Source organism: Rana temporaria, chromosome 7, assembly GCF_905171775.1.
Source record: "Rana temporaria chromosome 7, aRanTem1.1, whole genome shotgun sequence".
Classification (NCBI taxonomy): Eukaryota; Metazoa; Chordata; class Amphibia; order Anura; family Ranidae; genus Rana; species Rana temporaria.
Genome location: NC_053495.1, coordinates 147,250,238 through 147,276,983, shown reverse-complemented (window position 1 = coordinate 147,276,983; position 26,746 = coordinate 147,250,238). Strand labels below are relative to the sequence as shown.

The window sequence follows — 26,746 nt, the reverse complement described above, 5'->3', positions numbered from 1 at the left end:
GATGATACAAAGGTAACACAGAAGGCGTTATGTATTGCCAAGCAGCGTTGATAATAAAGTGCAGACGTGGCGTTTAAAATTACCGCCTTACGTCCTATGGTCTCCGGCTTGTGTGAGTAATTTCCTCGGTCTCGGCTTGCGACTCCCTACGGCGTTACGTCACGCACCTCGTGACTTCATCAGGGGATTGCTATTGGCTGTCGGGCCGCCGATTAAATACGCCCAAACCGGAAGTAAACAAACTTCCATTTTCTTGTAGTCCATGTAGGTGGACAAATCATGTTTCAATGGAGGTTGCTATAGGGACGTGTTAACAATAAAAATAGATACCTAGATGAATAGTAGGCATCCCGTTACATATATATAATAAGGTGCAGTTCTGCTAAACTCAGAATACATATTTATAGATGAGGTTTAGTTTAAAATGTGCAATCTCACCGCTATTAGTGAGGGACAGTAAAAAATCGGTCATTTGTATTAGTGGAAGGTTACTATTTAGATATCAACAAACATATAATTAATTTTAACTGGAAAAAGGTAAAATACAATTAAATTGCCGTTACTGTCGAAAAGGAACAGTAATCCATGATTAATAAAAAATTAAAAATTAAAAATTAATTAAAAGACATAGAGGGCAATAGGTGACGTATGCTGAAGTATAACAATACCATAATTATTAGTAGTTCAGGTTTCTCATGCCTGGTGGGCAAATGGAAGAGAATTACCTCAAGGGGGTCATGTTTATTTATATATATAATAGTAGTGAAGACATATATAAGGATGGAAGTCATAGGTGAGTGGGAGTCATAGGTGATATATTTAACCCTTGCTGCAATTTAGCTAGTACACACATAAGGACATATGTCTCGTCGTGTGGAGAGCCCTAACTCCGGGTTTTGGATATGTTGTTTGTGGTAAAAGACCAAATGTCTTTCCAACTGAGTAAGATGGGTGTGGTAGATATAGGGAAATTATGAAATGAGGGGGGGGACCCCCCATTATCACCACACATCTACTGACTCTGCATATCCATGTGATACCCTTGGGTACACTGATCCCTATAGAATAGGCTCAACCGACACTCCCACAAGCCTAAGTCCATCAGGACCAATTAGGTGACATATAAAAATTGAAATGAAATGACAATAGACATATAACAGTATATGTAAAAGAATACTATATGGTGCTGTAGTGCAGGATAAGATAGATCCATAAAATAGTTTAAAAATTATTTAAAAAGCAATTTAAGTCAAAGTCCACATTCATACCTCCTGGGGTGAGTGTGTTTAATGTATGTATCCAGCGTGACTCTTTCTGACTAATGACACGTATTTTGTGGCTCCCTCTCCATGATGCTTTGTATTTTTCTATGCCCCAAAATTGCAGCATAGTGGGGTCTTGATTATGTATCTTCGCAAAATGGCGTGATACGCTATGTTTGGGGTAGCCATTGGTTATGTTTCGTACATGCTCTTCCATTCTAAATTTTAATTTCCTTTTTGTCCTGCCCACATATTGCAGGTTGCAACTACATTGGAGCACGTAGATGACACCCTCCGTGTGGCATCCAATGAAGTCTCTGATTTGGTAAGTTTGTCCTGTTTTTGTGCCACTGAATTCTTGCCGTTTGCCTTGGAAAGGTTTTGCATGTCTACACGCAAAACAATTCCTGCACGGATAGAATCCTTTTCCTTCAAAAAAGGAGAACATAGGTTTGGGGGGTGAGGCAATTACCGATTTCACCAGTATGTCTCTTAAGGTGGGAGCACGTTTATAAATGACCTTGGGTTTATTTGGGAGAATTGTCTGGAGGTCTTTATCACCCAATAACACATGCCAGTGTCGTTGGATGAGTTTATTGATTTCTCTATGCTGTACATTGTAGTCTAGTATAAGACATGGTGCCGCATTGTTCGGCGGTTCTTTTTTGGCTGTCTTATTCTCCAGCATATGATTTCTGTCCAGTTTTTGTACATCCCTTACTTGTTCTTTTAGCCAGGATATATCATACCCTTTATCTTCAAATCTTTTCCCAATGAATAGGGCCTGCTCACTGAAGTCTTCCTCCTTGGTGCAGTTTCTTTTTAGCCTGACTAATTGGCCTTTCGGGATATTGTAAAGCCATGGTTTGTGATGGCAACTTTCTACCGACAGATAGCTGTTAGTGTCAACTGTTTTGAAATAGGTTTTGGTGATGATTTTATTACCCTCCAGTGTTATGCTTAAATCCAAAAAATCCACCTCTTTGGTGTCTATTTTCCAGACAAGTTTGATGTTCTTCTCATTATTATTCAAACTTTCCATAAATTTCTCCAAACTTTCTTTATTGCCATTCCAGAGAATGATGACGTCATCTATATACCTTTTATACAGTATAAGCTCTACCGGCATGTGTTGATAGACGGCCGATTCTTCCCATTGGGCCATAAAGGCGTTGGCTATACTAGGGGCGAACTTAGCGCCCATAGCTATGCCTATGGCCTGCTTATAATAGATCTGGTTGTGCCAGAAATAGTTAAATTTGAGGCAAAAATCCAAGCATTTAATTAAATACTTGCGTTGTTGGCACGTCAAGTTGCTATGTTTGCGTAATAGCCACTTAGTGGCGTGGCATGCATCATGATGGCCTACAATGGTGTATAGCGACGCAACGTCGGCTGTGGCAAGTATGGTAGTTCCTTCTGCCACAGGGACGGTAGCTAGAAGTTGGAGGATGTGCTTGGTGTCTTTTAAATAAGCACGCGTGTTTTGTACTGGTGTTTGAATAAAAAAGTCAATATATTGGCCCATCCTAGATGTAAGTGACTCTATGCCATTTACTATGGGTCTTCCAGGCGGGTTATCTTTGGATTTGTGTATTTTTGGCACTGTATATATTACTGGAATTCTACAACATTCAGGTACAAGGTATTTGGCCTCTTTTTTGTTCAAAATATTTCTTTTGACACCTAGGTTCACCACCAATTTCAATTCCTTTTTGTATGTATTGGTGGGATTGGGAGGGTAATAAAATCATCACCAAAACCTATTTCAAAACAGTTGACACTAACAGCTATCTGTCGGTAGAAAGTTGCCATCACAAACCATGGCTTTACAATATCCCGAAAGGCCAATTAGTCAGGCTAAAAAGAAACTGCACCAAGGAGGAAGACTTCAGTGAGCAGGCCCTATTCATTGGGAAAAGATTTGAAGATAAAGGGTATGATATATCCTGGCTAAAAGAACAAGTAAGGGATGTACAAAAACTGGACAGAAATCATATGCTGGAGAATAAGACAGCCAAAAAAGAACCGCCGAACAATGCGGCACCATGTCTTATACTAGACTACAATGTACAGCATAGAGAAATCAATAAACTCATCCAACGACACTGGCATGTGTTATTGGGTGATAAAGACCTCCAGACAATTCTCCCAAATAAACCCAAGGTCATTTATAAACGTGCTCCCACCTTAAGAGACATACTGGTGAAATCGGTAATTGCCTCACCCCCCAAACCTATGTTCTCCTTTTTTGAAGGAAAAGGATTCTATCCGTGCAGGAATTGTTTTGCGTGTAGACATGCAAAACCTTTCCAAGGCAAACGGCAAGAATTCAGTGGCACAAAAACAGGACAAACTTACCAAATCAGAGACTTCATTGGATGCCACACGGAGGGTGTCATCTACGTGCTCCAATGTAGTTGCAACCTGCAATATGTGGGCAGGACAAAAAGGAAATTAAAATTTAGAATGGAAGAGCATGTACGAAACATAACCAATGGCTACCCCAAACATAGCGTATCACGCCATTTTGCGAAGATACATAATCAAGACCCCACTATGCTGCAATTTTGGGGCATAGAAAAATACAAAGCATCATGGAGAGGGAGCCACAAAATACGTGTCATTAGTCAGAAAGAGTCACGCTGGATACATACATTAAACACACTCACCCCAGGAGGTATGAATGTGGACTTTGACTTAAATTGCTTTTTAAATAATTTTTAAACTATTTTATGGATCTATCTTATCCTGCACTACAGCACCATATAGTATTCTTTTACATATACTGTTATATGTCTATTGTCATTTCATTTCAATTTTTATATGTCACCTAATTGGTCCTGATGGACTTAGGCTTGTGGGAGTGTCGGTTGAGCCTATTCTATAGGGATCAGTGTACCCAAGGGTATCACATGGATATGCAGAGTCAGTAGATGTGTGGTGATAATGGGGGGTCCCCCCCCTCATTTCATAATTTCCCTATATCTACCACACCCATCTTACTCAGTTGGAAAGACATTTGGTCTTTTACCACAAACAACATATCCAAAACCCGGAGTTAGGGCTCTCCACACGACGAGACATATGTCCTTATGTGTGTACTAGCTAAATTGCAGCAAGGGTTAAATATATCACCTATGACTCCCACTCACCTATGACTTCCATCCTTATATATGTCTTCACTACTATTATATATATAAATAAACATGACCCCCTTGAGGTAATTCTCTTCCATTTGCCCACCAGGCATGAGAAACCTGAACTACTAATAATTATGGTATTGTTATACTTCAGCATACGTCACCTATTGCCCTCTATGTCTTTTAATTAATTTTTAATTTTTAATTTTTTATTAATCATGGATTACTGTTCCTTTTCGACAGTAACGGCAATTTAATTGTATTTTACCTTTTTCCAGTTAAAATTAATTATATGTTTGTTGATATCTAAATAGTAACCTTCCACTAATACAAATGACCGATTTTTTACTGTCCCTCACTAATAGCGGTGAGATTGCACATTTTAAACTAAACCTCATCTATAAATATGTATTCTGAGTTTAGCAGAACTGCACCTTATTATATATATGTAACGGGATGCCTACTATTCATCTAGGTATCTATTTTTATTGTTAACACGTCCCTATAGCAACCTCCATTGAAACATGATTTGTCCACCTACATGGACTACAAGAAAATGGAAGTTTGTTTACTTCCGGTTTGGGCGTATTTAATCGGCGGCCCGACAGCCAATAGCAATCCCCTGATGAAGTCACGAGGTGCGTGACGTAACGCCGTAGGGAGTCGCAAGCCGAGACCGAGGAAATTACTCACACAAGCCGGAGACCATAGGACGTAAGGCGGTAATTTTAAACGCCACGTCTGCACTTTATTATCAACGCTGCTTGGCAATACATAACGCCTTCTGTGTTACCTTTGTATCATCTGCATTTTATGTTTTGAATAAATACTTTTTGGATCCCTAAACCCACTACACAATCGGAGGCAATCTCTTTTTTTCTTCCTATCCCATTGCTCAACTTTTTGGACCACTATTACTTGGACCCTTTTTGGAGTTACATAGCAGCTGGAACCAACTGAGTGATCCCAGGAAAAAAGGAATTGGAGACCCGGAGGACCAGCATTATATGTGTACATATAAACACCTTCATGGCACACAGCAGTTGGAATTACCTGCACTGAGTGATCCCAGGAGAAAGGTGATCGGAGACCCGGAGGGATATCCCTATATGCGCACATATAGCACCTTCATGGTAAGGGCACTACAACACCAATAAGGATTCCCCAATCACTGCCTTACATACAGGAATCTTTACATGTGAACATCCCATTACCCTCATCCATAGACTGTCTCATCATTATCACTATTGTTGTTTACTACAGATCTCTATTCACTTATTAGACATCACATTTTGTATATTATATATCTTATACCTTTTATATATTATTTATTTTTATATGTGTGCACATTTCAGTGATTTTTAACCCACAGGGGACGCGACACCCCAAAGGGTTTCACGTTGTCTTAACACTGAGTTTTTTCTATTGTATTTTTTGATACGCACTGCACATATTTTGAGTTTGGTCACTCACCCCCTTTTCATTTTTGTGTTTCATTCATCTATTTATACACTGTGTTGTGAAATCACAAGCACATTGGATTATTGGTAGGATCAAAAGGTAAAGCTAAGAAAATGTACTTAGCCCCGGACCAATATGCTGGCTAAAGACCCAAGGGGTTTTTACAGTTCGGGACTGCGTCGCTTTAACAGACAATTGCGCGGTCGTGCGACGTGACTCCCAAACAAAATTGGCGTCCTTTTTTTCCCACAAATAGAGCTTTCTTTTGGTGGTATTTGATCACCTCTGCGGTTTTTATTTTTTGCGCTATAAACAAAAATAGAGCGACAATTTTGAAAAAAATGCAATATTTTTTACTTTTTGCTGTAATAAATATCCCCCAAAAACATATATAAAATTGTTTTTCCTCAGTTTAGGCCGATACGTATTCTTCTACCTATTTTTGGTTAAAAAAATCGCAATAATCGTTTATCGGTTGGTTTGCGCAAAATTTATAGCGTTTACAAAATAGGGGATAGTTTTTTTGCATTTTTATTTTTTTTATTTTTTTTACTAGTAATGGCGGCGATCAGCGATTTTTTTCGTGACTGCGACATTATGGCGGACACTTCGGACAATTTTGACACATTTTTGGGACCATTGTAATTTTCACAGCAAAAAATGCATTTAAATTGCATTCTTTATTGTGAAAATTACAGTTGCAGTTTGGGAGTTAAACACAGGGGGCGCTGTAACATTTAGGGATCACTGTGTATGTGTTTACTAGTGTAGGGGGGTGTGGCTGTAGGAATGACGTCATCGATCGAGTCTCCCCTATAAAGGGGATCACCCGATTGATGCGCCGCCACAGTGAAGCACGGGGAAGCCGTGTTTAGACACGGCTCTCTCCGTTCTTCAGCTCCGGGGAGCGATCGCGACGGAGCGGCTATAAACAAATAGCCGCGCCGTCGTCCCGGATCGCTCCCCAAACGGACCCGACCTCCGCATGTACCGGGGGGTTCCGATCGGACCCCCCACCTACGTCTAGCAGAGGACGTACAGGTACGTGATTGTGCCTGTCCGTGCCATTCTGCCGACGTAAATGTACATGAGGAGGTCGGGAAGTGGTTAATCTGAGAAAATAAAAGCAAAACAAATGCAACCACCTCACACACACTAGTAAACTGCGATATGTTCTTGGATTTAGAGACACTCTAATTTGTTGGATTGGATGTTTAAAGAAATTTCACAAATTTATAGCACTGGTAAGAAAATTATTTCTGTGTCCTTCTATGTTTGTACATTCATGGTCACTGTCCATTTCTGCTATTACAGATTGAAAGTACTGCAAGAACAATAGAACCAAATCAGTGTCTGACTGGCAAAGTGACCATCGACAACAGTGTAGGCAATGAAACTTTCTTTTTAGTCACTTGGAGCGTCCTCGACCCAAGCATTCAATTGACAGATCCATCCGGCAAAATATATGAGAAGGCGCAGTTTGGAACCGATGCTGCCTCAAAGTCTGCCCGTCTCGCAGTTCCAGGCACTGCTCAGGTATAACAACTATATTTTTTATTATTATTATTTTTTATTAGTATTATTATATGTGGGGGTGTTTTCTTTTTGCAATGTATTACTTTTGCGCACTTAAATCCTATATGCTTTATATGTATTTTAAAGGTTTATTTCAGTGGTAAGGGACTGGGGGTTTGGGACCAATCTGATTGCAGTTAGAACATGCTAGCTTGTTCTTTCCTTTTGCCTTTAACAAAAGCTGAAAGCCAAGGATTTTTCACCGAGCAGCCGAGATCCTCCTCTTCTCGGGTCCCTCTTTGGTGCTCCTGGCCCCTCCCTCACCAGATAGCAAAGAATAACTTGCCACAAATTTGTGGCAGTGTTGAATTCTAAGTCTGTTAACTTGCTGCATGTTTTCACTGACAAGTTGTACACTCACAGAGCACTTAAAGCACAAGTTCTAGTGAGCACTTTTCCAAATTGTAGCAAATTTGTGTAACAAGAGCAAAGTTGCATTGGTGAGTCTACAGTAAGAGCTCTACAAGTCTACAGCATGAAAATTCAGCCACAGCGACCCCTGTGGTGGGATGACTATTGCACAACATAACTGATCCAAAACTTGCAGCAGACTTGCAGAATGTTTGCAAAGAAAGTTGATCTGGAGTCATGCGCTGAGGACTTGCTGCAATTGTGCAACAAATTAGTGAAGCCTGGCAAGTTTAGCAATAGCTTAGCAAGTCATTTTCAAACTTGCAGCACAATTGCTTGCTATTTGGGTCCCGTTGAGTGCCCCCACAGCAAGTAGTTTGCTATGGGGGCACCCAAGCTGAATCACAGCTTGCTGTGTCCATTCAGACATGGAGCCCTGGCCCCGCCCCTCTCCTGATTGGATTGCTGACATTGAGTGACAGCAACAAGAGCCAATGGCGCCAATAGAGCCAATTAGGAGGGAGAGTGCTGCATACAGAAGGCTTTTATCTTAATGCATAGTATGCATTAAGATAAAAAAAAAACTTCTGCCTTTTCAACCCCTTTAATGTTCTTAGCCTGAAGTTCATTTATCCTGTTTAGACAACTTTTTATAATATTTAATACTTCGCTGTTCAATTGGCCCAGCAGCTCATAGCCTCTCTAGTTTTTCTGATCCTGTATTTTGCACTTTATGCATGCATGGCCAAAACTTGACTTTAATCGAAAACACTGCAGCAAATTGATGATCTGCAGATAGGCTTTCCACTGAAACCTGTGGAGATGGGTGTCAACCTGCATGGCATGTGCAGTATAGGACTGGGAAAACTCTGAAGAATGGCTGTGTAGCATCGACCTGGAAAGCTGCATGTCAGATAAGTACAGTACTTTCCAAAAATGCTGGGGCAAGGGGGCATTAAAAAGAACCTTTAAGGCTCGGTTCACACTGCTGCGCTGTGAATTTGTTCAATTTTTTGTCCTGTGTGAGGTGCGAATTTACAGCGATTTTACTGCGATTTTACTGCGAATTTCAGGAGTTAGAATTATTAGACAGAGCTGTGATTGATGTTCTAGCCAATGGAATCATAATGAAAAAAAAAAAAAAGGTGTTGACTTCCTGTGTACTTCCTGGTTTTTGGTGGAATTCGCACATATGTGAACCATCAATGCGATTCCAAAACAATTTACATTGATGTCTATGGAGACTAAATTCGCAACGCAACGCTGTAAACTCGCACAAGACCATTTTTTATATCGAATCGCATTCGTAGAGGAATCGCAACGCATGTATGTGAACGACTGTCATTGAAAACAATGACTTTATGGATGACATGCACATTTAGAATGTTTTTGACGCACCACATTCCTTACGAACTTGCATCAGTGTGAACCAGGGCCTAAAGCACTCTTCAACTCCAGTCAAGGAATGTTGAACACAAATCTTAGCATGTGCCACCACTTCAAACAGGCTTCAGCATATAGACATCACAGGCTTGCTGAAAGCATGATAAAGCCAAATGAACACAGGAATTCCCCAAATGTCTAGAATTTTCTATAACATAAAATGTGTTGGAAATAGTGTAATTCAGCACCAAACAATAAATCAAATAATTAAAATTAAAAAAGCTGCTCCTCATATACAATACTGATTGCAATAGTTGAAAGGGTGAGTAGAGGGCGCTGTCATAGGTAGCCTCTATGACATGAAGTCCCAATATACAAGTAGGTAATTCAATCCACCGCTACACTTCAATCTTCTTAACACCCAAAATGTGCTGAAGAATATGGATGTGCTTACCAGAACGAGTTGACTACTTTAATGAAAAAGATAGTCAAATGAGCTTGAGCAGGATTGTGCCTGCACACATGTTGACAGGAAAATAGATGTATAACCTCGTCCCCAGGCGTTCCAAATAAGGATATGTGGAAAAACCAGGGAAAAGCCAATAGCGTAATATTGCTTTTATTTAAAACACTTAAAAAACATAGGAAAAGCCAAATGGCCTCTTACTGTAAAAGTGCCTACTTGACACTGGGGCTGCAGACACTTCACCGCCAATATGCGGTAAGAATTGGGTCGTCAGGGATCGCCGCCACCTCCGTAGCACATACACGAGTTCCCGGCTGCTAGCTCTACAGGTCGGAGAGCACTTCACGTGACCAGGTACCGCCTCTGACGTACGTTTCGTTAATTGAACGTCTTCAGGGGGGCGTACCTGGTCACTAGAGCATCAAGGTATGTGTAGTCTCACAGTACTACTCATTGATCCGTATGGGGAAAACTAATTGGAAAGCAGCCTCAGCGCCGGTCGACTCAAAACCTTAGCGTCTGATACATAGTAACAGAAAACCACCCTATTAGAAAAAAAGGACATATTAAAAAACACATATTCTGCATTTTAAATGTGTACCATACCTCAGAAGTTCTCTGTCATGCAACTGTGAAATCTCCAATAATAATTGTATTTCTTTATAGCCTGGCGACTGGCCATACAAATTATGCAACACGCACTCTACAGCTCAAGTCCTTGGTATTACGGTGAATTCCCGAGCAGCAGATCCAAATGTCCCCCCAATTACTGTTGAACCATTTCTTAATGCAGACACTAACAGCTTCCCCACTCCAATGGTTGTGTATGCTACGGTAACACAAGGGGTTGCTCCAGTTCTAGGAGTGAAAGTGATTGCCTACATTGAAGCACAAGATGGAACTTCTACACCGCTAACTCTCCTGGACAATGGGGCAGGTAGGTTTATATGCAATTTTTACTTACTTTTATGTATTTATTTACTGTTTTGTCATTTTCCCTGTAAAGCCGCGCACACACGATCAGTCCATCCGATAAAAACGGTCTGATGGACCGTTTTCATCGGTTAACCAATGAAGCTGACTGATGGCCCTTCGCACCTACACACCACCGGTTAAAAAAATGATTGTGTCAGAACGTGGTGACGTAAAACACAACGACGTGCTGAAAAAAACAAAGTTCAATGCTTCCAAGCATGCGTCAACTTGATTCTGAGCATGCGTGCCTACTAACGATCGGTTTTGACCTATTGGTTAGGAATCCATCGGTTAAATTTAAAGCAAGTTGGCTTTTTTTAACCAATGGTTAAATAACCTATGGGGCCCATACACGATCGGTTTTGACCGATGAAAACGGTCCATCAGACCGTCGTCCTCTGTTTAACCTATCGTGTGTACGAGGCCTTATGGGCAACTGTTTGCTAAGGCTAGCCAAAGGCTTAATAGTGTAAACATGTAATAGAGACCTATATCCCCTTGAAAATGAAAGTACATGTAGATGTTTAATTAAAAAAATGTCTATGGAAGGCAGCAGCCATCAGGAAATAGGTACAGGCATGCTGAAGAGGGGACCCAGATATGTGTAATAAGGGGGCTAGTGGAATTTTCATTTAAATGTGGACAAGTACTTTAAAACACTATTAAATCCAAAACTGAAAAGATAGTGGCCCGGATTCAGAGAGCAATTGCTGACTTGCTCCGGCGTTACGAATGCTCCTGATTCAGGAACATCGTAACGCCGACTGCAGCCTAAAATCTGCGTGGCATAAGGCTCTTATGCCACGCAGATTTTAGGCTGCATTCTTGCGATGACCGCTAGGGGGCGTTCCCATTGTGCTCAGTGTATAGTATGCAAATTGCATACTAACACCGATTCACAATGTTGCGCGGGCCCTGCGTACGCAAGTTACGGAGTTTCCATACGGCGTCTTTAGCGTAAGGCTGCCCCTTCTAATAGTAGGGGCAGCCAATGCTAAAGTATACCCGCCGTTCCCGCGTCGTGAAATTTGAATTCCACGTCGTTTGCGTAAGTGATTCGTGAATGGCGCTGGACGCCATTCACGTTCACTTTGAAGCAAATGACGTCCTTGCGACGTCATTTGCCGCAATGCACGTCGGGAAAGTATCCCGACGGCGCATGCGCTTTACGATCGGCGCGGGAACGCGCCTAATTTAAATGATTCCCGCCCCCTGCGGGATCATTTAAATTGCGCGCGCTTACGCCGGGCAAAATTTTGCCGGCGCGCCCTTGCAATTTACGGAGCTACTGCTCCGTGAAGCGAGGGCAGCGGCGCAAATTTGCGGGGTCGTAGGGCAAAATCGTGCCTCCGTAATTTATGCGCAATTCTTACTGAATCTGGGCCAGTGAAGCTTACCAACAATTAGATGTGACGGCTGCATTATTGTTACCAGTATTTTTAAAGCCTTTTTGCCCTGTATCTGGCCAGTAACACAACAACTATAAAAGAGCCTCCAGTGAAGGAGCACATGAGGCACCTTTGGAAACAGCATTGTCAGTTTGGGGGGAGGCGGGTTTTAGATGTACTGGCAGATTTAAATACACTACAATGTGATACCAAACTCCAGCTAGCACTTTTTTTTTTAAGCAGATACAGAAGTAAAAGTCCTTTTTGATATTAGGATTTTACATAAATAAAAACGGATCATTGTAAGCACCCCCATCACTGTTAAATGGTTTGTGTCATCTCTGTAGCTGAAACATTCTGCTGGGGAGAATGTTCTTTAAAAAAAAAAAAAAACAGACTTACTGGCCAGATCACCAGGTAAACATAGAGGAAAGTAAGTCTAAAAAATAAAACTAATGCAGCTGTCACATTTAAAAATTTGTAAGCTGCAATAGAATAAATGTTGGCTTTTGGGTTTACTACTGCTTTAAAGGGGTAGTAAAGGTTTGTTTTTTATTTTCTAAATAGGTTCCTTTAAGCTAGTGCTTTGTTGCTTCATATACCCTTTCCTTCGATTTCCCTTTTTAAATGTTTTTTTTCTTTGTCTGAATTTCTCACTTCCTGTTTCTCCTCAGTAAGCTTGCCCCCATCATCCAAGCAGTTCTGGCTGGGGGTTAGTCAGCGTGTTCGACCCCCCTCCCTTGAGACTACATCCCTGTGGGGAGACATTTTGTTCACAGCGTCTCCCCGCAGGGATGTAGTCCCAAGAGAAGGGACTACACTTGACTACATCAATACAGCTTGAACGATATTCCGATGGAAAATTCCATCAGATTTTATCCCCATTGGAAATTCCGATCGTGTGTACAGGGCATTAGTGAAGGGAAATTCCTCCTGTTCTGCTGCCAACTTTAACATTTTTCAATATTCAAAAGTTTCTGTCCCAATGACAATAGTCACCGGGACACAGATGGTAAATATCCACAAAGGAAATACAGATCTGATAAAACCAAAGGGCCAGATTCACATAGAATTCCGGCGGCGTAATGTATTGTATTTACGTTACACCGCCGCAAGTTTTATGGGCAAGTGCTTGATTCACAAAGCACTTGCCTGTAAACTTGCGGCGGCGTAGCGTAAATCCATCCGGCGCAAGCCCGCTTAATTCAAATGGGGCGTGTATCATTTAAATTAGGCGTGTTCCCGCGACGAACGTACTGCGCATGCTCCGTTTTGAAATTTCCCGCCGTGCTTTGCGCGTAATGACGTCGCACCGACGTCATTTTTTGAACGTCGACGTGAGTTACGTCCTTTCCTATTCACGGACGACTTACGCCAAAAAATAAAATGTGAAATTCGACGCGGGAACGACGGGCCATACTTTAACATGGCAGGTCTAAATATAGGCCACAAAATAGCAGCTCTAACTATACGCCGGGAAAAGCCGACTAGCGACGACGTAAGAGAATGCGACGAACACGCGTACCTTCGTGGATCGCCGTAAACAGCTAATTAGCAAACCCGACACGGAAAACGACGCAAACTCCACCCAGCGGGCGGCGAAGTATTACACCTACGATCCAAAGGCGTACGAAGCCGTACGCCTGTCGGATCGAAGCCAGAAGCCGTCGTATCTTGGTTTGAGGATTCAAACTAAAGATACGACGCGGCAAATTTGAAAATACGCCGGGGTATCAGTAGATACGCCGGCGTATTTCATCTGTGAATCTGGCCCAAAGTTTTGACTTTACACTTACTTTATATAATAATTAGTGTTGAGCAGAATACGCCATATTCGATTTCGCGATATATCACGAATATATAGCCGAATATTCGAGAAATATTCGCTAAATTCGAATATTCGTGATATTTTATCGAAATGAAATGTTTGCGAAATTTCGCTATTGCGAATGCGAAAATAATTGCGAAATTTCGACAACTGCGGTAGGAGCACTCTGATTGGCTCAGAATATTCGTGATATTTTATCGAAATTTCGCAAAATGCGAATGCAATATTTATTGCGGAATTTCGACAACTGCGGTAGGAGCCCTCTGATTGGCTCAGAATATTCGTGATATTTTATCGAAATTTCGCAAAATGCGAATGCGATATTTATTGCGGAATTTCGACAACTGCGGTAGGAGCCCTCTGATTGGCTCAGAATATTTGTGATATTTTATCGAAATTTCGCAAGATGCGAATGCGATATTTATTACGGAATTTCGACAACTGCGGTAGGAGCCCTCTGATTGGCTCAGAATATTCGTGATATTTTGTCGAAATTTCGCAAAATGCGAATGCGATATTTATTGCGGAATTTCGACAACTGCGGTAGGAGCACTCTGATTGGCTCTGATGCAAAAGAAGGGCGGAGAAAATAATCGCGCGATATTCCGATTGCCGAATAATCGCATTGCGATTTTTCGGCAAGATAAAATGATCGCTTCAGCTACTCGGCCCAAGGTCTCTAATCATACTAGCAATGCTTTTAGACATCGATGGAGATCTCTAGGATGTGATCTGTTCTAAAAATAAAATTGAAAAAATTTGAATATTCGGAATAGCGAATATTCACAGCGAAATTCGAAATATATCGCGAATACTCGAATATGCCATATTCGAGCCGAATATTCGCAATACGAATATTCGTGAGCAACACTAATAATAACATGAAGTGAATGATCATACAATAATAAAAAAAAAAGATATTTGAATCTGTTAATTTATCTTCTTTAAGGTGCTGATATTATCAAGAATGATGGAATATATACCAGATACTTCACAGGCTACAAGCAAAATGGAAGATACAGTTTGAAAGTGCGGGTTGAGAATTATGGACAAGATTCAAACGCAGGCATACCAAAAAGTGGGGCTTTATATCTACCTGGTTATGTGGAAAATGGTAAGAAAATGTAAAAAATTAAGCAGATATCAATTGCACTGCCAATAGGATTACACACGAGGCTCTGTAGATTTATACATTATCATTAAAACCTCCTTGTATCATTATTGGTCAATTATTGGTTTATTCGTAGTTTATTGTATTTTACAAAAACTGATAAATCTATTGGTTTTCCCTCTTGTTTCAGGTACCCTCATTTCTAACCCTCCAAAGCCAAAAAATACCATTGAGAATCTGAATGTGGGAAATTTCTCTCGAACCTCTTCAGGAGGAGCATTTGTGATCACAAATGTGCCATCAGGTCCTATTCCAGATACCTATAGCCCAAGTAAAATCACTGACTTGACCGCAATAATTGAAGGCCAGATAGTCAAATTGTCATGGACAGCAACTGGTGATGACCTGGATAAAGGAAATGGTATGATTTTTTTTAAATAACCCATACAGTTGATATTGGTTTTCTTGCTGTTGTACCCTAAAGTTCTCAGTAGCACACATGGGGCTAGATTCAGCAAGACTTCTGTTATTTTCTATTCTATTCAAATTTTTAGTTTGATTTGAATTTTGGGAAAGGGTTATATTCTTTCTCCTCTATTCTATTCTATTTTTTTCTTTTCTTTTTTCTATTCTATTATTTTCTTATGTATTCAAATTGATTCTATTTGAAATTAAAATTTCAGAAGATGGTTATATTTGTTCTATGTTAATATCTATTCAATTTTTTTCTATTATAGTCTAGTCTATTCGGTTCTTTTATTTTCTGTTATACTATTTTCTATGCTATTTAATTCCTTTGATTTCTATTCTATTTTATTCTAGTTAAATTTGAAAACGATTCAAATATGAAAACAATTCAAATTAGAAAAGTATTCGAAAAAGATTAAAAAACAATTTGAATTTGAATTTCGTCTAAAAAAAAAGTTGTTGTTGTTTCGGATTTATTTAAATCTGGTACTATTGTAATTTGGATACATCTGAATTTCCCAAAAAATTGACAGAATTTCAATTGCATCTATTCCAAAATGGGCAAGGTTAGGGTAAAAAGAACATGAGTGGCTTTCACACTGGAGTGGCGCGCTAGCAGGCCAGCTCAAAGTCCTGCTAGCCGCATCTTTGGAGCGGTAGCGGTGCGGGGTGTTTACCGCTCCTTCCCATTGAAAAACAATGGGAAACCGTGGCTATACCACCAGTGTTCTAACAATATGAGTCCCCTATCAGATTGCGCATGCGCAGTCCAGGCCAGGCACTATCAGAGATCACGGAAATCTCAGAGAATGAACATTTGTTCCATCAGTTGTAGTTGGAGCAAGCGCAGTCAACACACCGCTTGCTCTCAATGCTTATCCACACCGCTCGCTCTATCAGAGGGTGGACCCGTCAAGATAGAACTTCGCTGCCCGCGCTCACTCAATACAGCAAGGAGAGGATGTTTTTTTTCAAAGGGGCGGATATGATTATAAAAGGCCGCGCATGTAGTTTATTGCGAAAACCATACTCTAAAAAAAACACTGCTCAATAATGCACCCGCCCCTTTGAAAAAAACACCCGCCACTTGCTGTATTGAGTGAGCGCGGGCAGTGCTGTTCTATCTTGATGGGTCCCCCATCTGATAGAGCAAGCGGCGTGGATAAGTATCAGGAGTGAGTGGTGTGTTAACTGCGCATGCTACAACTACAGCTGATGGAACAGATGCTCATTCTCTGAGATATCTGTGATTTCCGATTGCGCATGCGCAGTCCAGGTCGGGCACTATCTGATAGGGGACTCATATTGTTAGAACACCCGTGGTATAGCCACGGTTTCCTATTGTTTTTCAATGGGAAGGAGCGGTGGAGGAGCGGTAAACAACCCGAACCGCTACCGCTCCAAAGATGAAGAGGTGCATTGCGGGCAGTATTAACCCTTTTTTGGACACTAGCGGGGTTAAACCCGACCGCTAGCGGCCGAATACTGCTGCAATTCCAACGGTAAGGCGCCGCTAAAAATAGCGTTGCTTTTCCGCCACCGCTCCAGTGTGAAAGGGGCCTAAGGCATGATGCAAAATGAGAAAGTGAAAGGCAACGCTGTATCCTGGCCTAGGCCAACAAGGCCCAGGCCTAGTTCGCAGCACTTTGCAGGGGGGCAGCATAGAAAGAGTTAGTGTTAGTGTAGCGCCAGTCTTATGGGGCAGACTGGACTAAGAGGCAAATTAGTCTAGCACCCCCATAAAGTAGCTGCACTGCTTCCTGTAAGCGGGTAGCCAGCATTCCACAACTGTGGGAGTAAGGGAGGGTTATAGCCTCTGTCAGTTTATTTTTTACCATTTCTGTCCCATTGCAGAGATTTCACTTCACTTCCTGCCAAACAGGAAGTGAGAGGAAATCTATGCAAATCAAGGGAATCCATTGCCCCTCCAGAACTAGTGTCCCCAAATTCAGGGCAGGTCTTAAACAGAAAGAGGTGTGGCCTTGGCATGAAGGGGTGTGTCATATTTAAATTTTGGGGTGCACGAGTTAAGTCAGGCCTAGGGCAGCACAAAAGCTAAATACACTACTGGTGAAAGGATACTGTGAAAATCAAACCGTAACTTATCAGTTTTATTATTAAAGCGGAGGTTCACCCTAAAAACAATTTTCTAACATTACATTGTGCTCACTCTCGACATTGACAGTACGCTGATGTTTTTTTTTTTTTTTGCCGTACATACCGTTGTATCGCTATTTTCCCCGCCGGCTTCCGGGTAGTGGCTCCCGTGGGAGTGGGCGTTCCTATGCACAGGCTAAGTGATTGACGTGATGACAAAAGCTTCCCCCAGGCTCATATTGCGCATCACGAGTTGCCGAAACAAGCCGAACTGCGAGTCAGCGCTATAGGGCACCTGCGCACCGGCGTTCGGCTTTTTTTGGAAACCCGTGACGCGCCTTATGCGCCGGGGGGAAGCTTTTGTCATCATGTCAATCACTTAGCCTGTGCATAGGAACGCCCACTCCCGCGGGAGCCACTACCCGGAAGCCGGCGGGAAAAATAGCGATACAATGGCATGTACGGCAAAAAAAAAAAAAAAACATCAGCGTACTGTCAATGTCGAGAGTGAGCACAATGTAATGTTAGAAAATTGTTTTTAGGGTGAATCTCCGCTTTAAGGCTATAAAAGTAAAATAGTGCTAGATAGGCAATAGACTTCAACTCATATAAAAAGTTCATCAATAACTTGTATGAAAATGTTAATTTTCTTCATCATTTCCATTTCAGCTTCCAGGTATGATTTACGGATGAGTCTGGACAGCGAGGAACTGTTGGTTAACTTTGAAAATGGCACGGTTATAAACGTCACCAGTCTGACACCACAGCAATCTGGATCTGTAGAACATTTCAATTTTACCTCGAAAAATCTCATTATAAAAAATGGAACTGTACTTTATTTCAGCTTGGTTGCCATAGACAAAGCAAATCAAAAATCAGACCCATCTAACTTGGCAAGGGCAATCATGTTCATACCACCTCCACCACAACCAAAGCCTACTCCACCACAACCAAAGCCTACTTCAACAAAAAGACCAGGTAATTCAGCCACGGGGGTAACTGGAACATTAAGCATCGTCATCCTCACTCTTGTGACAGCAATCACTGCCTTTCATATCTGAGACACAGTTGCCCAAGAAAAGAAGACTTTATGTTATGTTATTTGATGAACAAGTATTGCATTCCGCTGACGTTAACCAGCAGAGGAAACGAAATAAGCTGTGTTAGCAAATTTACAAAGGACATGTGATTTGATAACTGCTTGAGAATTGCTGAAACATTAGGTTTAAAATTCCCTTCAACTGTATTACGGTGCAAAAAACGCTTGTGCTATGAGCAGCGATAATCTCAAGCGTTAACATGTTGTAGCGTATGCATATATGACAAGCTTTGGATGGGATTTGGAGGTCTAATTCAACTGACCTGAATAAAAAAATGTGGGTCTATAGGGCAAAATCCTTAATTTTTCCAAAAATGTTTTAATGCAATATAGTAATTTCTTTTGGAAAATTACGGTTCTTAAGATAAATCAAATTTTTTGCACTTCATTGCACAGGAAAGTGTCAGTCAGCCCCAATTGTGATTGAAATGTGGAGACCTAGACAGTAAAAAAAAAAAAAGCACAATGTGAAACAAATCAAGGCCATGCAACTGGTGGCAATTCATCTCAGGTGTATGTATAGCAATGTATGTGTTTTATAAAAAAAAGGTAAAACATTGGTGACGGAACACCAACTTAAAGCAAAGTAGTGAACAAGCCGATCATCCCTCTGCATTTTGAAGCTTCCATTGCTATCAATTTAATCTGATGTGTATAATATGAAGATTACCTGTTATGGCACCCGAATAAAAAAGCCTAATGCCACGTACACACGACCGTTTTTAATGTCATGGAAAAAAACAATGTTTTTCTCAACGTGATTCTTGTCAAGTCTGCCTTGCATACACACCATCATGGAAAAAAAATGCTCGAGCAAAGCGCACACGTACGACGGCACTATAAAGGGGAAGTTCCATTCGAATGGCACCACCCTTTGGGCTCGTTTTTTTTTCCCCGTCGTTAAAGCCCACACACGGGTTCTAAATTTTTAATGGCCATTTTTCACGTAGAGAAAAATGCTCTGGAGCCTACACAAGATCGTTTTTAATTAGGTAGATTCACAAAGAGTTAGGCCGGCTTATCTACAGATAAGCCGACCTAACTCTGAATCTAAGCCGACCTATGTTTAAGTGTATTCTCTAACAGAGATACACTTAAACATATCTAAGATAGGACGGCTTGCGCCTTCCTATTTTAGATTGCAATGTTTTGGCTTACCGCTAGGTGGCGCTTACATTGCGGCCGGCCTAGATTATGTAAATGAGAATTTACGGCGATTCCCGAACGAACGCGAGCCCGCCGCAGTCGATTAACGTCGTTTCCGTACGCGATAGGCCGCCTAAAGTTATTCCACCTATGAGGTGGAATAACAATGTTAAGTATGGCTGCCGTTCCCGCCGCGAGGGAAATGTAGGCGCCCAGCGCATGCGCAGTACGCAAAAACGTCAAAAAACGTGAGGTCAAGCCTCATTTCCATACTACACGCCCCCTCCTAGTAATTTGAATTAGACGCCCTTACGCCCGTTCGGTTTAGGCTATGCCGCCGAAAATTAGCAGGTAAGTGGTTTGAGAATCACTACTAGCCTAGTTCATTTACGGCGGTGTAGCCTAAAAACACTAGGCTAGGCCAACCCAAAGTTAGTCCTCTGTACGTGAATCTACCAAATTGAATTTAAAAAATTCTATTTTTCTCGTCATGAAAAACGGTCATGTGTACGCGGCATTAGCCTCATACTCAGAGGCTTTTTTGAGCTTTTTTTGCTGCTTAAAATCGCCACTCCATGTTATTCAATGGACTCATACACACCATGGTGTTTTTGAGCTATAACAGGCATGGTCGTTTTTAAGCTCCAAAAAAAAAACAAAGACAAGCGAGGTTCTGAGGCTTCAGCACTAGAGCTGTTTTGACGCTGACGGCGGAAAAAAGCTCAAAAACGTGAATTAGCGCTATACCAATGTTTTTTAGCGTCTGCGTTTTTAAGCTGTAAAATGTTTATTATGTGATATCGCACGTTGTTTTTATACTTTTCCTTGGCATTGTGGGTAATTTGGGGGTGGAAAATAGCAGAGGGATATTTTTTTTGAAAAAACACGCCTTAGCGATAACGCTTACAAACGACGTTTAACGCGCATTGACGCCAAGTCAAAACGCTAATAAAATCGAGTTTTTAACTCTGCTTTTTTCCAGGCGTCGTTACTAGCTTTACAGCCCGTTTTTTTAAATGTCTGTGTGTATGAGGCCTAAAACTTGCAAGCCATCCGTTTATATTCAACATTGCTTTTTGGCGTGATAGCCAAATGTAACTATCTCAGATCTTTTATGTCCACATTTTTGGATACTTTTAAAGTCTTTCTTCTACAATGTAATTTTTAACGCTGTGACCTGTGAGAGAGAATGGCAAATCACCCTTGATTTGTAATTTTATGTTTTTACAGCTATGGTAGTCAGCTATGGTAGTCAGGAGAATATTTTGAGGAGGTGTGGATGTACAAATTAGGAATGTTTTCAATACTTCTCTTTTGGACATTGTTCCATTATAAAGCAGTGATCAGCCGAATTATCTATTGAAGGCTTTGTTCCAGCCGCAATTTTTTTAGATATTTATACACTTATATACACTGTAGCTGCTGACTTTTAATAAGGACACTTACCCGTCCTAGGTGCCCACGATGTCGGCCCCCCGAGGTCGATCCCTCAATCATGGCAGGTTCCCGGTGCCGCCATCCCTGTAAGGCTTTTTTCATAGCCAATGTTAAGTATGGACGTCGGGCCAGCGTCAAATTTTCCGTTGTGTACGTCATTAGCGTAAAACTTTCGCGAATAGGGCTTTGCGTAGAATGACGTTCACGTCGAAAGCATTGGCTTGTTGCGGGTTAATTTGGAGCATGCGCACCGGGATACCCCCACGGATGGCGAATGCGCGGTTCAGAAAAAACTTCATTTACGTTGGGTCAAGACGTATTAACATAAAACACGCCCCCATCTCATCCATTTGAATTGCGCGCCCTTACACCGACACAGTTACACTACGCCGCCGTAACTTACGGCGCAAATTCTTTCAGGATACGGAAAATACGCTGAAAGATATGGCGGCATAGTGTATCTGAGATACGCTACGCCGGACGGAAAAATGCGCGGAGGTACGTGGATCTGGCCCAGTATCTTTATGGTCACTGCCTAATCTATCAAATATTGGCCTGGATCAGCCAGTGGCGATCTCGTGTCTATGGGTATCTTCAGGGCTGCTGTTGGAAATCACGGGGCCCCGTACAGCCTACCTGACAGGGAACCCCAGCCCCCCCCCCCCCACCCCGAAATATATCAAAACAATATTTTCACAAAAAAATACACTGAAATCATTATTAGCGGACACAAACATAACAGAGAACCTGTGTGAATTAGCCCTTTTTTAAATAGTTTTTAAAAATCTTTAAACTTTTTTTAGATAATTTTTTATTATGACAGGTAAGCCAACAGTGCCGTGGGGGAGCAGCACAGTGACAGGGAGCTCAGAGGGGGATCAGAAGCAGGCAGAACAGGAAGGGGATCGGTGCGGGGGTAGTAATTCAGTAATTGCCCCTCCATCCGACCACAATGATTCCCTCTGCTGTCTGGGCCCCCCTATTTGCCCGGGCCCCCTACAGGAGGGCTGGTGGTCCCCCCTATCAGCGGCCCTGGATATCTTTATTATTGCTTTAAATGTAAACATTACCTTTTATCTCCTTAATGTATGGTATGCTAAAAAAGCTATCCCACATTTGTGTTTGAATGTAAGCTTAGCAAAAGCTTCTTATGATCAGAAGAAATTAGCTTTTCTGGCTTGTGTGCTAGCTGCCAAAGGGTATCATTTTATTGATACTACATTCTTTTTAGACTATACTGTTATTTTGATTGCGGTGGGGAACAGTGTTAGTGCCATGCACAGAAAATATTAAAATGGCACTAATTTATTCTATTGGTTGGTAAAAGTATTTTAAGAACAAGGAGAAGAACATAAAAATAAAGGTTCAGTTGAGCTTTAGCTTTTTACCACTAATGATTGAATAACTGTCAAACACCAGTCTAATACAAGCATACCTGCCAAATGTCATTGTTTTACTGGAGCTTAAATTGGTTTCAAACCTTTTCAAAAGTTGCTTTTTTCCCCAGGTATTGGCAACTTTGAAAGATCTGCACCTAAACATACAGATCCTGATGTGGAAGTAAGATTTTTTGGCCCTACTTGTATGAATCACAGGAGTGTATTTAATTCTGCACTCCCGTGACCCGTTTTCAACTGACAGCGGGTTAAAGCCTGCTGTCAGCTGACATCAATCAGCTGGTCCAGGCTCTGGATCGATCCCGACTTTACAGTTAGGACCCACCTAGATGTCTGGACTGGCAGCTGGCTCAGCCTCTAAGCGAGCTGCTGAGAACCTAAGCCAGCCACTCCTGCCCTTTCCACAGCCCATTGCTCCAGTGAGCACTGGAGGGGCAGAGCTCACTGAAGACTGAGAGCCGAATTATCAGCGGCCATTGATCGCTCAGTTCTCGCTCACAGCGGGGGAAAGATGCAGCATCGGACCTAGGTGAGTCTAATTTTTTTTATGAATCTATTCTCTTTTAGTATTTCCTCATTTTGGTGGCATACAGTGTGTTGCATAATCAATGTTGGTTGCATATTTTCTAATTTAACATTTTAAACTGTGATACAAATGTATAGCGTAGACCAGTGGTTCTCAAGTACCCCCAACAGGCCATGTTTGCAGGTTTTCCTTTATCTTGCACAGGTGCAATTTTTTGGACAGTTATTTTATCTAAGAGAAATTCCCAAAACATGCCCTATTGGGGGTACTTGAGGACTGAGGTTGAGAACCACTGGTGTAGACTACCACAAATCCTCAGTGTAGTTGCTACTGCCCCTAAAAGGGAATTTCTACCAAAGGTATAATACAGGTGACAGTAAACAGACAGATTATACAAAAATAACATTAAGCCAAGGTTCACACTATGCTGCTTTCCCGATGGCCACATTTTCACGGGCACAACACTCTTTTCCAGAATTGCAGCTGCAGTGCTATGCAGTCCTTTAGCACAGGTAACCACTTTGCGGTTTCTAATGCTTGGGGTGCCATTAGGAATTAATAACAGTAGAGTGTTTTTGCGGAGTGTGTGTGTGATTTACATGTAGTCCCACACCTGCAGAAGCGTGAACCTAGCCTAGATTCAATTCACATCTGTTACATACGTATTAGGTGCGCTACCATTGAACTCGATATAACATTTTGTTGAAAGCTCATAAAAGATGCAGCAAGCAGGACTTTTTTTATTTTATTGCACTGCACCTAAAATGTTCAGGTGTGAAAGCGATATGAAAGGTTAAAACAATTGTATATTTTTATATCAGATGTTTGTACAGTATTGTCACTTTTCTTTATTGTTTTATGCTAAATCTTTGATCCAAATGTTTAAAATAAAACTGAAACTTTTAGTAAAATTGTGTAAGATTGTTTCATTTCCTTAGTGCATACAATCAGGGATGGACTGGCCATTGGGACTACAGGGAGTTTCCCGGTGGGCCGATGGCTCAGTGGGCCGGCTTCAGTGACAGCGGACCGCCGCCCCCCTCCGCTCCTCTGTCTCTCCCTTCCCGCAGCGCTCACCTCCTCTCCCTCCCCGCAGCGCTCACCTGGGGGGAACAGAGAAGCAGGGGGAGGACCAGAGGAGCAGGGGGGACGACAGAGGAGCATGGGGGGAGGGGACAGACAGCTGACTCAACAGCTATGGCCTGGGAGTTTCTCACTTATCCCTAATCTTGTCCCATAAGGGGGGGCACCGAACTGATTATTTTCCCCAGGTGAAATGATGTCTAGCTTCCCCACTGGTACTGCCTATAAAAGTACCAGTACTAGCCGTTCTACTCTAATAAAGTAGTACGGCTAGTGGCTAGTAAAGGGGGAGAGGGGGCTTGGGTGGCCGGGGGGGATGCGGGAGTTGTCCGGCCGCCATGGGAGAGACCTGTCAAAGTGGGCCAGTCTAGATGAAGTCCAGGGCCAAATTTCTGTCCCAGTCCAGCCCTGCATACAATATACGTGGAAGAGTTAATAGTGATTAATGTCAGAATCTGCTCTTTTCTGATAGAAAAATGCAACATTTCTGAATTAAACTCCAGTTCTGGTTTGTCCAATATTAGAGCAAGACATGCTTCTACAGCAGTGTGCCCCATTTCTCATAAAGCTCAAATGCAGGTATTGTCCCATTTAACTCCTTTTCCCAGAATTCCTTGGGTTCCCACAACCTCATGGGTTTTCTGAACACAAGTTTCCCTGTTCCCTGCCCTCAGCAGCTCATAGAGACCACACTTAACCACTTCAGCCCCGGACCATTTTGCTGATCAATGACCGGTTTCGGCACTGCGTCGCTTTAACTGACAATTGCGCGGTCGTGCGAAATGGCTCCCAAACAAACTTGGTCTCCTTTATTCCCCACAAATAGAGCTTTATTTTGGTGGTATTTGATCACCTCTGCAGTTTTTAGTTTTTGCGCTATTAACAAAAATAGAGCGACAATTTTGAAAAAAAAATTATATTTTTTACTTTTTGCTATAACAAATATCCCCCAAAAATATATACAAATATTTTTTTCCTCAGTTTAGGCCGATACGTATTCTTCTACATATTTTTAGTAAAAAAAATTCGCAATAAGTGTTTATTGATTGGTTTATGCAAAAGTTATAGCGTCTACAAAATAGGGGATAGTTTTATGGCATTTTTATTAATATTTTTTTTTTACTAGTAATGGCGGCGATCAGCGATTTTTATTGGTACTGTGACCTTATGGCGGACACTTCGGACACTTTTGACACATTTTTGGGACCATTGTCATTTTTATAGCGATCAGGGCTATAAAAATGCTTATTGATTACTGTAAAAAACACTAGGGGGCGAGGAAAGGGTTAATTATGTTCCCTATGTGTGTCCTAACTGAAGGGGGGGTGGGACTGACTAGGGGAAATGACAGATCACTGTTCATACATTGTATGAACAGACGAACAGTCATTTCTCCCCCTGAAAAGACTGGGAGCTGTGTGTTTACACACACAGCTCCCGTTTCACGCTCTGTAACGAGCGTTCGCCGGTGCCCGGCGGTAATCGCGCACGCTGGGTATGCGCGCGGCACCAGGGGCGAGCAGGGGGCGCGCGCGCCACTAGTGGCTGAAATGCAAAATCACATAATATTAAGTGATTTTGCGCAGCCAAACCGACCTGCCGCCGTAAAACTGCGGCGGCTGGTCGGCAAGCAGTTAAAGGGGTTGTAAATAAAAACTTTTTTTTTTTTTAAATAGCAAACATGTTATACTTACCTCCACAAAAAAAATTCCCCTGCAAAATATTAACATCACATACTAGCACAATATGAAAGACTTAACTCAGAGTAAAGCCCTCCAGCGACACGCTGTCACCGTTGATAGGGCTTCCATCTTCACCTGGTCTTCAGGGGCTGGTGGACTTCAGCAGTTTGACTGGCTGAGCCATAATGACTTCACTCTTGACGTCACCGGCTGCTAGTATAGTAAGTATCTCCTAAACGGTGCACAATTCAGAGACATTTATTGTACCCACAGGTTAGGATTTTTTTAGGCTTACCTGTAGGTACAAGTAAACAATTAGGATCACTGGTGAAAAGTATGATGACGTGTATGCACTGATGAAAAGCATAAGGCTGCTTTCACATTGAGCTGTGTAGCCGCGGTGACGGTATAGCCGCGCTATTTGTAGCGCCGCTATACCGTCGGATTTACCGCGATATTCGGGCGCTAGCGGTGAGGTTTTAACCCCCGCTAGCGGCCGAAAAAGGGTTAATACCGCGGTTTCCCATTGATTTCAATGGGAAGGTGCGGTATAGGAGCGCAGTAAAGATGCAGCTAGCAGGACTTTTGGAGCGCTCCTGCTAGTGCACCGCTTCAGTGTGAAAGCCTTCGGGCTTTCACATTGAACACTACAGGGCAGGTTTTTTTCATGCGGTATAGCAGCGTTATTTTTAGCGCTGTACCGCATGAAAAACGCCTCAATGTGAAAGGGGCCTAATAGAAGCAGCAGTACGTTTATTTAAAGACAGTTCTAATCACAAGCAATAAATCACGGGAGCAGTTGATAGCAGTTCACTCATAAATCACACTGGATAACAAAGCAAACAAAGACTCACTAAGTAAACATCTT

The 26,746-nt window shown here is 41.9% G+C and overlaps 1 protein-coding gene across 1 annotated transcript in view; it reads left to right on the top strand.

The window, feature by feature from the left end:
* The window catches only part of LOC120945727 (calcium-activated chloride channel regulator 1-like), a 76,253-nt gene extending 57,168 nt beyond the window's left edge, over positions 1–19,085 (top strand). Inside the window, exons 11-15 of the mRNA XM_040360093.1 lie at positions 7,181–7,402; positions 10,308–10,578; positions 14,782–14,946; positions 15,134–15,364; positions 18,178–19,085. Of these exons, the coding sequence (XP_040216027.1) occupies positions 7,181–7,402; positions 10,308–10,578; positions 14,782–14,946; positions 15,134–15,364; positions 18,178–18,569 (1,281 nt within the window). The 3' untranslated portion in view covers positions 18,570–19,085. The remainder of the gene's footprint in view (positions 1–7,180; positions 7,403–10,307; positions 10,579–14,781; positions 14,947–15,133; positions 15,365–18,177) is intronic.
* The last annotated feature ends 7,661 nt before the right edge of the window (positions 19,086–26,746 follow it).